At 50.4% G+C, this 13,507-nt stretch overlaps 1 protein-coding gene across 1 annotated transcript in view; it reads left to right on the top strand.

The window, feature by feature from the left end:
- The first annotated feature begins 2,810 nt into the window (after window positions 1-2,810).
- GALNT14 (polypeptide N-acetylgalactosaminyltransferase 14) overlaps window positions 2,811-13,507 on the top strand; it is a 105,156-nt gene continuing 94,459 nt past the window's right edge. Inside the window, exon 1 of the mRNA XM_075088701.1 lies at window positions 2,811-3,114. Coding sequence (XP_074944802.1) covers window positions 2,986-3,114 — 129 coding nt within the window. The 5' untranslated portion in view covers window positions 2,811-2,985. The remainder of the gene's footprint in view (window positions 3,115-13,507) is intronic.

Below are 13,507 nucleotides of genomic sequence, written 5' to 3'. Positions count from 1 at the left end.
AAATACCTGTTTCTTAGATGTTTTCCTGTCTTTGGCTGTACTGCTGGCCTTAAGTTTTGCTCTCTTGGAAACGGGTAGTACATTATGGACCCAATTTGCAAAGCACCTGCGATCAGCAGATGAAAAATTAGAAAAATGGAGAACATATGGTTATCAATAATACAACAGAAGATTTTTTTGCTGCTATGGTTTTAATGGAACTGCAGTAGAATTTTTATACAAGTCTCGGAAAGTCTGACTTCAAACAACTCTGAACCTAGAGAGATTTGTAGTCTTGCCTGATTCTTGTTTAAATAGCTGTGACTATCATCTGCTTGATATATTATCTGTCCCGGCATACATGCACGTGGTCAGGCGGAACAGACTTTCTTGGAGATCATATGCATTGCTAGAGCACCTCAAATTTCCTGTCTCATCATGGGTCCCCTGCACAGAGCAGCCACAGGGCTCCAGCAGGCACAGATTTGTACAGTGTCACCATGGCAGTGGTGGTGTCACCCTCCTTGCTGGTGTAACAGTGACAGAGTCGGGCCTTTGCCCATTATCTCGGCCAGGCATAGCAGTTATTCATCACAGCACCAAGCCCTGCCAATAAAACTTTCCCTCAGCAGAGGGAGTTGTTTCTCAAGGTAATAAGATAGCATTATCTGATTGCATTTTCATCAGGTCTGCCCTATTTATTACCTTACCTGTAATCTAATTTGTAATGTACGTCCCTGATATTTTCTGTATTTCCCCCCTATATTTTGTAATAACTTCCACTGAAAGTCTGACCTACAAAAAGATGAATTTTTTTAATCCAGCTTTGAATGATAACACCCAAGTGCTTTTATCTGGAAAAGCTCGCCTGCCATGGAGCGAGGTCTGGTAGGAAATGCTCAGCACCCTTTGCAAACGTGTTGGGGGAACATTGCGTTACAGTGACCAAGGATGCTTCGTCCCAGCCAGGAAAACACCAGCAGCTACTTTCTACTCATGGCAACATGATCTTTTTAGTCAGAAAGCCATTTCTGCTCTGAAGGGGTTAGAGGGAGGCAGTAACCAGCCGGTGCCAATAGCTGGGGTGGGCATGAGGTAAGAACACAAGTATAAGCCATGTGAAAAGCCACCATTGATATGCCTCAGCTGCTGAAAGTTGCTCAGGTGCTTCACCTTACCCTTCAGGAGAAAGCATAAAACAACAGTTTGGGGAGGAGAGTACTACCTGCATCTGCTTGCAGGTTCTCTCTAGGCTGGGTAGAGATGTCTCATAGTGGCAGAGCCAGAGCGTGGTGGTCCAGCTACCCTGGCTGAGAATGCAGCTGAGGAAGGTTAATTGGTGTGACAAGTGATGCACACCATGGGAAGAAATGGCATTTTCAGGCTGGTGCTGGCTTCCTATGTGATGTTGGGCTGGTGGCTCACCAGGGCACAAGGTCTTTCCACTCTCTTCCCACCCAGTTAGTTCTGCTCCCACTTGGCTGCACCACTGCCGTTGTTGTAAAACAAAGTTCAACCTAAGCCTGCCTGCTGGACCTGGATTTCATTGTTCTGATAAAGGCATTTCAAAGTCAGACGGCCTTAAAACAAAGAAAGAGAAATGTCCCTTTTTGTGGATGCTAATGAAATTTTTATCTGGGCATCTTTCTGTGAATGTTGGGCCTGAGAGGCACGGATTATGTTAGGGGAGAAGGGCTTACAGAGCCCTGGAAATAAATCAGAGGAGGACAGAGGATGAATATCACAAATGATAAATTAGCAAGTGACAGAAAACAACTGCAGGAAATAATAAAACCAGGAGGAGCGTGTGGGAAATGCATAGGAGAGGTTGTTTACAACATGTGCCTCGGACTTTCCAGTGTTTGACATCTTATCTTCAATTCATTCCATATGTTACTTTATGCATGGATTCCTGTTTTTATGGGGTTTGTTCTATAGTTTTTGTACTAACGTGAATGACTTGCATCTGCTCCAATACTTAATTTATTCTCTAATGTCTTCTGTAAGGGATTGCTCAGCTTGTGCAATACTTGTCAGTGGCAGGATCGGAAGAGCAGCAAGTCAGGCAGGTGAGCAGGGGCAGCTGGGTGAGGCAGCTCTTTTCTGGAGTCCTGCTCTGTTGATTTCCCCCCACCCCAGCAATGTCTGTATTCCCACTTCAGCTGCCCTGTGCGGGCTGTGCATGGAGCCAGCAGGGAACACCCCACAGGACAGGGATGAGGGCTGAGGACCATGCCCCCAGGACCACAGCTGGGCACCGAGCTGCTGCCGGCGTACCAACAGCCGATGATTATGATTTTATTTTTTAAGTGCTCTTGACAGCTCTGGAGACTCATATCTTCTCTTCCAAATCCAGTAATTAAATTCCACCTACCTGAATTCCCCCTGCTGTTTCAATTGGATAAATTAATCTTTCCGTCATGTCTGAGCCTCCTCTGTGTGTTGTCGAGCGGTGGCCTCCTCCCGCCCCGGGACCGGGACCGGCCCGGGCCAACTTGGCGGCGGTGCTGCCCGGCCCCCCCGCATCCTTTCGCGTTCGGCCCCGGGGCGCTGGGAAGTGGCTTGGACCCACGCACGGTTCGTGGGAGGGGAGAGAGGTGGGCGTCCCCGGTTGCGCTCCCCCCCCACCCGGTGCGGTCGGTGTCCCCATCCCCGGGTGGCCGTATCCCCCCAGGTGGGGTGCGGGCAGCGGCGCGTCCCCCCCGCCCACAGCTCCTCCGCCGGGCCCGGGGTGCCCCCGCGCAGCACCTTCCCTCGGCGATCGGCACTGGCTCCAGCACCCCCCCCCCCCGGCGCCTCCTCCTCTGCCTCCTCCTCCCCTCCCCTCCCCTGCAGAGCATGCACAGCCCAGGACTCGCATCGCCGGCTCCGAGGCGGGCGGGTGAGACCCTCCTCCCCGCCTAGCCCCGCTCCCGCAGGCGCCCACCGCCCTCCCCCCCCCAACCCCTTCCCGGACCTTCGTCCCCTCCCCGCTCCCCAGCCGGACTTTTCCCACCCCTCCCGAGGATGAGGCGGCCGACGCGGCGGCTGGCGCTGTCTCTGCTGGGGGTGCTCTGGCTCGCCGCCCTCCTCCTCTTCTTCTTCGGCGCGAGGAAGAAGTTGGAGGCGGCGGGAGCCGAGGGGCGCACGGCGGAGGTAAGGAAGGGGCGGCTGCGCCCCAGCAAAACAAAGCGAGTGCTTCGTGTCGCTCGTGGGGGGACGGGTGACTCCTTTCCCCCCCCCCTCCCGTGGGTCACCCAGCGTTTCTGAGCCCTCTCCTAAGCGGGAAGGGCTCGATCCTGTGTCCTGGCCGAAAGGGGAGGGGAGCAGTCGGAGAGCGTTTCGGTGGTGCGTGGTTGGGGCGCATCGGCTGGCAGAGCTGCGGGTACCAGCCCGGGTGAATTACTGGGGCTTTCGATTACTGGTTTTGTTTGAAGACAGGGTGAGGGTAGGAGTGCTGCCCCGTAAGCCTCGGCCCGGGTGGAAGAAGGGTGCGTTTGCAATCGCGTGTCTCTGCGACGTGTTTGAGTCCCCGGAGTGGCAGCGCGGGAGAGATGCGAGGAGCATCCCACTTGGACACAGGGAGTGAAACAGAGGAGTTTCGCTGCCCAGACGCTGCGAAAAGCAGGCAGCTGCGAGCAGCTTGCTTCCTTTCAGCAAGGTCCCGTGTCCTCTCCTCTCTAACTGCCGAGAGCGGCCTGAGTTTAGCCGAGGGTTAACTTTCCAAAGGTCACAGATTAGATGCTGCTCTTAGTTATGCTGCTGTAAATAGTGAATAAATAATCGGGGTTAGTGCTCAGGTCCTGAAAATCTGCTGAGATTAAGGGTCATTGCAGCAGAGGAAGGGTGCGAAGCCCTCAGCCCTTGCATCAGTGGCACCGAACTGAGCGTTTAGCCCATGACTTACAGCAGCTATATGTGTTGGCCATGTCTTCACACAGTCTCGTAGATGTGTCGCCTCTGCAACTGTGAATTAACGACCTGATTGGAAAAAAAAAAGTCAGAACTCATAAAGCTTACTTTGATTTTTTTTCATCCTGAGGAATTATTGGTTTTCCATGTTTTTTAAATTAAAATGATTGAGGAGGTTTTTTCAGGCTTTCAGAAATCTTTCAGTCCTGGCAGACGGGAACAAATCCATGCAATTTCAGGCCTCAAAATAAATAATTATATATACGTTTATTTATTTATTTTAGCAGAGGAAGGTAGTAAGTCACTGAAAACAGAGTTGGAAGACAAGCGCTTTCTTAACCGTAACTATGCTTTGGTGTCAATAGGTTCCTCTCGGAACTGCGTTCCTAAAAATTGGAAAACGAGACCTCCCCTTTTTGACGTGAGCTCCTGTATTCTTGAAATGAAGCTTGCTTCTCGCTTGACACTACCTGCAGCTGAATTGCTGCTTCATTTTGTGGCCCGTTCTGTTTCTCTGCTGCCATTCAAGGCTCCCCCCACCCTGAGGTGGGGAGTGCTGGTAGGGGCCAGGCTGGGTTCCTCCAGCTGGCGAAGTGAACTTCACCCTTCACACAGCATCAGGCCCTGAGTTTCGAAGCTGCAACTGCCAAGTTGCCATAACTCCAGCAATTTGACTGCTAAAATTGCCTCTCCTTCATTTCCTCTGAATTTTCCATCAAAACAGTTGCATCCCCTTGAGATCCATAGAGTGCAGTTTCTTTCTTTTTTTCTTTTTTTAATGCATTACATTTTTTTTGGCTTTGGAAACTGTTTTTGAGCAGTATGAATTATAAGCTTGTTGTGAGCGCAGAGGCGTGGTGTCACTTCAGTTAACCCCTCTGAATGGCTGCAGAGCTGACTTGGGTACCAGAGGCAGAGATGCTGCAGTCCAGAGAGGAGCCTGGCAGCGTGCCCCATTCCCCTGGCCAGGGGGACTGTCTGCCAATGATGAAAACTTGAGCAGTTAGAGTTGTCCTCTCAAATTCCTTAGGAAACTGGAGGTAGTAGGTTGCTAATGGCAGTGCAAACTTTGTAGCACAGCTACGGTGGAGAAATGGAGCAAATCCACATCAGGTTTCCTGGCAGCATTTTCTGACGTGGGGTTTTTTTTAACCACCCCCCACCCCCCACCCCCTTCTGCTTTCTCTCTCAGTCGAGCTTTAATTCTGCAGCCATATGCACACCATATATCATGCCTCATGTGGATTTAACCTTTAGACCCTTCTAGTTAGGCTTCAGCTGGTAATGCCTCCTCCTGCCCACGCCTGTCTCCCGGCAGGGCTCACGGCATGCGTCCGATGCCAGAAGGCCGTGGTGCCCAAGCTCAATGGCCAGCCATGGCACCTTGGTGGCTTGCCAAGGGCCAGTGGCAGAGCTGCTTCTCATGGAGGGCTTGCCCATCCATTGCTGCTATTTTGGTCTGCACCCCGCCTCGCCCTTTACCCCAAATCCTGTGCCAGATCCGGTGCTCCGCTTCCTGAAGGAAGGCTTGCAATGTTTTTCCTGCAGCTGGAGAACCCTGTGTTGGGGTTGGCAAGGTTTCCAAGGAGTAGGTACTTGGAGTGAGGGCTCTGCCACGGTCTTTGAGTCCTGCCTACCCCCAAAACACGCTGCTGGCTTGGCCTCTCGCAGCCCTGGCAGAAGCAGGCGTTTGGGGCAGGTCTGGCAGCGATACCTGAGCTTTCCTGAGCTACTTGTGCCTGAAGAGGTAGGCGCAGCCGGCTGTTGTAATTAACTTGGCTTCACCTCCTCTTTCTCCCCCCCCCACCTTTTGCCTCTAATCCTGTCTTTGTGGATCTCTCATGGCTGCCCAGTGGTGGGCAGGCTCAAGGGCTCCCCTTCTTGCCAGCCCTTGCTCCCGTCAGTCCCTGTTGCCTCTTTTCTCTCCTCCTCCCCGCCGCTGGCGGTACATGCCCGGGCTGCCGGAGCAGGCCGAGGCTGGATTTTAGGGTGTGGGACCCCTTTGGGGCTGTGGGGTGTAGTAACCTTGCAGGGCTGGTGACATGTAGAAGAAGGTAACTTGCTTCATTCAGGACTGTGAAGTTGCTCCAGGGACAAGCTCCCCTGTCCCTCTGGTGCTGTTATTGCTGCTGTTGCTTGGTGTTTGGGTTTTTTTTTCTTTTTCAAAGGGCAGATCAAGCCCTGTTAGCTCAATAAGCAAAACTTGTGCTTGCCCTTTTTCTGCCCTTTATAAAGTCCTATAAATTGGCTGAGAAGGGAGCCATAGCGGCGTGCCTGCCTCTGCCAGGGTGCATTACCCGCATGGCCCGGCCGGGTGCCTGGTTAGCAGCTGGGGGCTCAGCCTGCAGTAAAGCAGAGTCTGATGGATGAGGGTGTAAGGACATGGGGCTGCTTGGGGTTACGGATCAGCTGGGACTCATGGATGCCTCCTGCCCTCTGTGCCTTTCGGCAAAGGGTTCTGAAATACTTTGCAAGCATTAATTAGTTCCAGCCTGTCTCACTGCCCGGGCAGTTTTCTGGCTGGATAAACTGGGACCCGGAGAGGTTAATTGAACTTTGTATCCTCCTGGCTCTTGTTGACTCCAGAGGAACAGGAGTCACTCAACCTTCTTGGCAAATCAGGCTGCTGTGACCCACCTGAAGTTGCATAGGGAGGTGGTTTGGGGCTTGGCATGTGCTTGGGTAATTTGGGCTCACGGCCTCGCGCTACGACCGAGCATCTCCCCTGCCTCCCTCTGATCTGGCCCTTTACTTTGGGAGGGGGGGAACAACATATAAATTAATAACTTAATTACATTGAGAAATAATGAGGGGAACTGATACGCAGGACTAATTACAAGCAAATTCCCAAACTGATTTGTGAGGAGTAAGCATAGCTGGCTCTGTGGGGATGTTTCGTGAGTGTGCTGGCTCCCCTGGCTCGTTCTTGTGCCCTGTGCCGGGGATGCTAAGGAGGGAGAAAGAGAGGGGTAGGTGACAGCCCCTTGGTTGTCTCATCCCCTCCACCTGGTGAATCCATAGCAGGCCAAAGCGGGGAGCTGGCTGTATAGAAGAGCCCAGCTGCATTGAGAGGCTCTTGGGGGGTTCTGGTGCTCTGGGCCAGCAGTGCGTGCAGGAGGGGCAGGAAGACTTTGCTGTTGGGTTTGGAGCTTTTATTTCTCTTCATTCCTTCCTGCATGCCAGTTTGCTCCCTCTGAAATATGGCTGAAGCACAGCTGGCAGCCTCTGGAGGGAAAGTGGGTCCATTGTGGGCTGGATTGCGGGAGAAAAGCTATGGAGGAAAAGTTCATTTTATTAAAAAGAGTGACGTGATATACTTGTACTAGCATTCGCAATGCAACAGCTCTGAGTGTGTTCAAATGCAGCTGGGGGTGGCTCCTGGGAGATGATGAGATGCTCAGAACACTCACTGCCTGCTCAGAGTGCTCTGGGGTGCTCAGAACCCTGCAGGATCAGACCTCAATGCAAAGGGACGCTTGCCAGCTTTGCGCCTGTGTGCCTCGCACCAGCCTGAGCTTCCTTCTGTATCACTGCCATCTAGAAAGCCCCAGCACCTGGAGCTCAGCTGACAGTTTCCAGATATTAAATTCCTGTCAGTTTTATAACAGCAGAGCCACTTAACAGATTAAAATAACTGTGTATCCTGCAAAAATTCAGATCTTAACAATTAAGGGATTGAAGTGCCAAAGCTGACAGGAACAAAAAGACAGAACATTTAATAGCATGGATGCTTACGCTGGCTGGGGGCATGGGTAGGTCCAGGATAGGAGAGACGAGAAAACTTCTGTTGTGCTTTGCTGGTGAAATCCCACCCTGAAATCTTAAGAGCAAACCCAGGATTTCTAGGATGTCCAAAGCTTCAATGGTGTGGGAGATGGGGTGAAATCCATTCGCTGTCTGGATTAGTGGATATTAGTGGATCACTGGATATTAGTGATGGATGTGGAAATACAAAGCAGAAAGTCATGCCCAAGCTGTCCTTGTCTGTGGGACCAGACGGGGCAGGTCTGGTGCATCAATGGGTGCCATTTCTCAGGCACCTGCCTTCCTTCTGTTGGACTTGGGAAAGCGGTTTTCTCGGCACGGCCACCTCCTTGTACAAATGCCTGTGTCCTTGTAGAGCAGGAGCAAGATGAGAAGTCCTGCCAAAGTCGGCACCCAGTCACCTTGGCTGCTAAACCAGCCACAGACAAACAGCCTGCCTTGTATGTCTCGTTTAATTAATCTAGTGACTACAGATCAGAGTGCTCTCCAAAATACCTGTGAAACACTGGCAGTCAATGAAAAAACCCTGTTAACTTTTCACTGGTAATTGCAATGAATGAATTTTACTCCCATTATATTCCGGTAGAGCTCTGTGTTGCATCTGTGACTGATGGGGGCATAAATATTGATTGAGCAAGACCTGTTTGCTTTGCAAAACAGTGAGTGTCAAGATGTCCAGGTGTCTTTCCTAGCTTGGTGCTTAAAAAAAAAAAAATCAGGGAGAAAGAGAGAGGGTGCAAGGATTATGCTTCTTTGCTAGTAAGATGCTAAATATATTTCTATGCAGCTGATACATGTCTTGTTGACAAAAAGTGTTGAGTACCAGAAGAGGAAAAATACTTTTTATTCTGCTCTGGAAGGGTAGAAAGAGCTGGAAAATCCCAGCTGCTGTGCTCCAAAGGGGTGTCAGAGGTGGTGGTGCTCCCGGGGTAAGCTGGGCCCAGGAGCGTCATGGTCTCTCTTGTAATCTGCTTCTCCTGGCAAGGTCCCTGCAGAGCACCTACATGCTGCCAGCGGGATCGCTCCGGGCTGCAGCGTCCCGTGGTGGCTGGTGTAGCATGGCATGTCATGTTGGTGTCCCCTCGGTAGGTGACAGGGAAGGGCCCAAGTCCCTGCAGCTGGGTTGTCATGAGGGCTCAGCTCTGGCTCGTGGCCCCGAGCCCTTGGTGACACTTAGTGATGGGCCTGACAAAAGAAAATCCTGCTTTTGAGCAGGGAGGTCTCTGAAATCTGCTCTGTGTCTGGATGCCGAGGCATCATAGACACAGCTCATATGTTGTGAAGTGTCTCCACTCGTGAGAAAGATGCTGACTATCAGGGAAGATGTTTTATCCTTTCACCACCTCAGATATGTACAAGGGTGGCTTATTTACTTGAAACCCCAGGCTGTTGTCTTCTCCTTGCTCTTCCTTTCCGCGATAAGAGAACATCATCCTCATTTATTTTGATGTGCCTGTGGCCTAGGGCCTGTCTTGGCTGGGCTTGCTACTTCTTGCTCTGCCGAGATATCTCTTGACCCTGGCTCTGCAGTGTGATCCATGCCTTCCTGTGGGCAGGGGGACTTGGCACATGGGATGGCTTCAGGGTAGGGCTACAAATGGCTGTGCCTGGGGAAGGCAGGTCTGTGGAGCATTTTATGGTACCAGGACTAGTTGTTCTTTCCTTCCTGAAGCTGAAAGGTTGGTTTTAGGCATAGAGACTGGGGCAGAGCATGCTAGGTACACTGTGCCCGACTGTTGTGGTTTAGCAGGCACAAGCTGGGCAAGCACAGATGTGGGAAAGGGCAGTGCTCAGAGCAGCAGCCTTGCAAATAGCATCATCTTATAAGCCCATATAAATGCGGGTGTAGCATTATTGTCCCAGGCTGGTGAATTCCCGGGTAGCTGAATATGGGGGTTTGAGCCGAGTGTTTTTCTTGGATCCGCAGACATGCATATTCAGTGCGCTCAGCCTATGGGATGCCAGTTTGGTACTTCTGGGTGCTATAGTCTTTGCCAGTGGAAAAAGCAAGCTTGCAAGAAGCTGTGGAAAAGCAAAAGTAACCTACTGCAGCTGGGAGAAAGAAACACAGTTATAAGCATTCCCTTCCATGAGGGCAGCCCAGCATTTGGTGCAATAAAACCAATTACGGGGAATGTATCTGCAGAGAAAGCAAAAGTAGGATCTGTTTAAGAAAGACATTTGTGTGAAGGGGTAATTATATGTAGCCTAATGACAAAGGGTGCAGTGGATTGACTATTAATTGGAGTAGTCTGAGCAGGAGATTGCTGGTGTTAGCTGTGTGTTTTTTGCTGGTTTCCTCCTGTTTAAAGAAGGAAGGGATGAGGAGCAGATGACGGGGGGGGGGGGGGGGTGTTGCTCTCAATCCACTTTCCCATGCAATGACAAAGCCATTTTCCCCCCCTTTCCTTCATAGTAAAATGTTCAGATTTGGCCAGCGACACTTAGCACAGTTGCTTACTAAGCTGCAGTTAAATTGATTTCCCACCCTCTTTCCCCTTTTTGGTTCCAAAATCTCAGCAGGAGTCAGCATTATGGGAAGAGTGAGCCAAGGAGGAGATCTTGAGCCCCATCTTCTGCTCGTCTAAATCAGCATTGCTCCACTCTTCCTGTGTATTACCATAGGAGCCCAGGAAGGTGGGCTGCCTAGATATAGGTTTTCCCGTATAGCCACTGCTCTGGTGGGGAGAGTGGCCCTAGGTTGGGCTGGATCAGTCTATAAGGTACCCTGGGAAGGCCCCCACTGTGGGATGGGTGTTGGGAGTCCTGGGTGGGCTGGGACTCTGGGTTCCCATGGCACAGGTGCTGGGAGGAGGAGGATGTGTCGTTGTTAACATATGCCTTCGGAGTATGATCAGTGGTGACAGGTTCGCCAGGAGTTCACCGCTTTGTTTATGGAGGCGGCATTAGTAGTACTAATAAATTGCCTTCAGTCTTTCTGTTTGGAAGCTCCTCATAAGCCTTAATTAACCCTTACTACAGCCCTGAAGGAGTGAGGGAGGTGCGGCGGTCCTTTGCGCGTCACGGAGAAGTGTTTTGGGAAGAGGCAGTGTGCCAGTTTCATTTCTCTGTGGGGTTTTTCTCCTTGCATGGGGACTGACCCCACAGACAGGACATGGAGGCATTGGCGGTGGCACCCACAGTGCTGTTGGGGTGGGCCTTGTGTCCCCTGCCAAACCCTGCCTTGCTGCACATAGGCAGAAATAAGTGATGAATTACTGTAAAGCAGCTTGAGCTCCGGCTTTGTGATATTATTTGGAGGAGCAAGTGAGCTAATGATTGCATCTCATCTCAGAAAGGACCACAGGAAGCGTGGTGCCAGGAGAGAATTGATTCAGAAGCAAAACAGGTTCATTTTCAGATCAGGCTGAGAGATCAGGGAAAGATAGATCATTATTTTATTTTTTATTATTTTATTTTTTTCTCCTCCATCTCAAGTGTGACTGAGGGTTTTAGCCTTTCCCCCTTCTTGGTTTTCTAGTGGAAATGCCAACAATAAACCTGATTGGAAAGTGATACAAGGAGAACAGGGCTCGTGTGGTGCAAAAACAAACGAGCTCTGAAATCACCGTCTATTGTCTAAATAAGGTTTGCAGAGCCAAGGAAATTGAGACGGATTATTCTTTCTTTCTTTCTTTTTTTTTTTTTTGAAAGCACTGAAGTAATAAGTCCAAAGGATGTAATTTGGCCCAAGCAAGGAGAGCAAGGCTGCTTTGTCCTGGGTTTCTAAATAGCTTTGCCTGCATTTAGACACACACCATTGCCTCCTCAAGGACCACTGCCTGCATCCGCTGGTTACAAACACACCTCATAACACATTATGGAGGCATGCGGCTTGCAAATAAGATGCGAGTATGTTCAGTGGCGCGGGCCTCAGTTGCAGCCCCCCTGGGTCGGGGAGAGTTCGTGCACAGCTTTTATGTCTTGTGCATTGAATTTTTAGTTGTTTGTCATTAGATGAAATGGAGAAAAGATGGGAGGGAGGAGTTACAGGTGACAGTAGCTCATTTTCAATGGCTTGGGTCAGTTATTTTTATTAAACATTGATTTTCTAAATTTTTTTTTTTTAAAGAATTCTTCTGAGTCAGGGTAATCTTTTCTACTACGTGGTGAGATGATTTGAGGTCCTTCAGGATGGAATAAGGCTCTCTAATATCCTTTGAGATCTGCCTCAGGGATGTTTGGGATTGCAGCCCCTTACCCAGCCAAAATGCAGAACTCTGGGTCCAGTTGGGGAAGGTAGATGGTTTTGGCAGTGGGAAGATGCGGGGCAGGGGGGGCGGTGGCTGCTGGAGCTGGTGTTTGGGAGCCGAGCTGGGAGGGAAGCTGTCGTGTTGCACGGTCCTGCCGTCTGGCAAGAGTGGAGCTGGATGGGGAGGGAGCGGGGAAGAGCCGTGGCGTTTATAATTCCCGTTGCATTTTCCCGGCATGATAACACGGTGTAATTTGGAGAGAGAGAGACTCAAACATGCATTAACCAGCCATCTGCTCCTGTGACTGTGATCAAAACGGATGAAAATCCATATAACGCTCAGAGTTAAACTGTGTATGGCGTGTAGGCTGCATATGGTGTTCTCCTCGTGGTACTGCGAAATGCTTCATGAAGCACCCTCCCATCCTGCCCTCCCATCCCACAGGAAGATCTCTGGTTTAGATCTCTTAAAAAAAGAAAGAACCAACCACCGTTCAGTGCTTGGGGACGGGTGCTCAGCCCAGCAGTGTCCAAGTGGTCCGGTCTGCTGGTCGTGGCATGTGGAGGACCTGATTCTGGACTGGAGGAGATGATGAGCATTGCCTGGGGCCAGCCAGCACCAGCAATCCCTGCCCTCCTGCCATGGCATGGAGCAAAGGAGGGGTAGATGGGTGGATGGAGAGCTTGCTGTAGGAGGGATGGTGCATGTCTTGGGAAGCTGTTAGCAGCGATTCTGCTGTGGGGTTGAAATTCTGGGAAGCAAGAAGGAAAATAATTTTGCCTTTTTTTTCTTGAGTTCTGACATTTTTTTTTTACCATATAGTTAACTACCCAGAAAAATGCTGTTCTGGGTGTTTGAAGACCAGGATTGAGATTATGAAGTGGAGCGTACTGCCGTACCTATCACCACTTTAATTTAGCTCCTTGAAATAGATGTAGTTTGAATCCTTCCCAATGTAATGATGTACAAAAGTACCCATGCAGTGTGCTGGATGACCTCTGCTCCCTTTTCAAGCAACTTTTTTGTCTTATTCCTTACTGCTCCCTGCTGACCCCAGAGCACGCAGACTTTTCTGTTGTGCTCAACGTTTGTGCGGCCAAGGGCTTCACGAGCACTAATACTTGTATTTGCACGGCTCCTGGCTAAATAAGGATGTATGTCCCCCTTGCAGAGGTGATGTGTGACGGGTTTGGTCAGCACTAGAAACGGTGAGAAGATCAAGCCTGCAAACAACCTGAAACCTGCTGAGACTTCAGCTGCTGCCATCTTAGGAAGTGTCAGGTATTTGTGCAAAATTACCCTCTGCAAAGGCTCCTCAGTTTGCCTGATTTAGTGGTGTTCTTGGGGGGGCAAGGGGAAGTGAAATATCTGAGCCTGTTAGAGAGGTGGTCATCTGCCCAATTTGAAATCCCAGCCCCTAAGCTTGGAGAAGGAAGGATGTCTCAAACAGAGGTCACCGGGACATTTTTCAAATGAAATATCTGAAATTTGAAATTGGACTTGCAAGTGGCAAAAGAGAGAACTGGGTGATGAGATACAGATGTGCCTGCTCAGCAGGGACCTCCTGACACACCTGCACACTCAAGAAACATGATGTTTCCAAAATCAAATGTGAAACATAAATGCAATCTACCTTGCAAGGTAGGATCGAGCTCCAATAGGCATCTGAGTGCTGGGGA

Source organism: Phalacrocorax aristotelis, chromosome 3 (assembly GCF_949628215.1).
Source record: "Phalacrocorax aristotelis chromosome 3, bGulAri2.1, whole genome shotgun sequence".
In the NCBI taxonomy this organism is placed as follows: Eukaryota; Metazoa; Chordata; class Aves; order Suliformes; family Phalacrocoracidae; genus Phalacrocorax; species Phalacrocorax aristotelis.
Note: the sequence above shows the minus strand (reverse complement) of the source record. Positions and strands in the feature narration are given on the sequence as shown.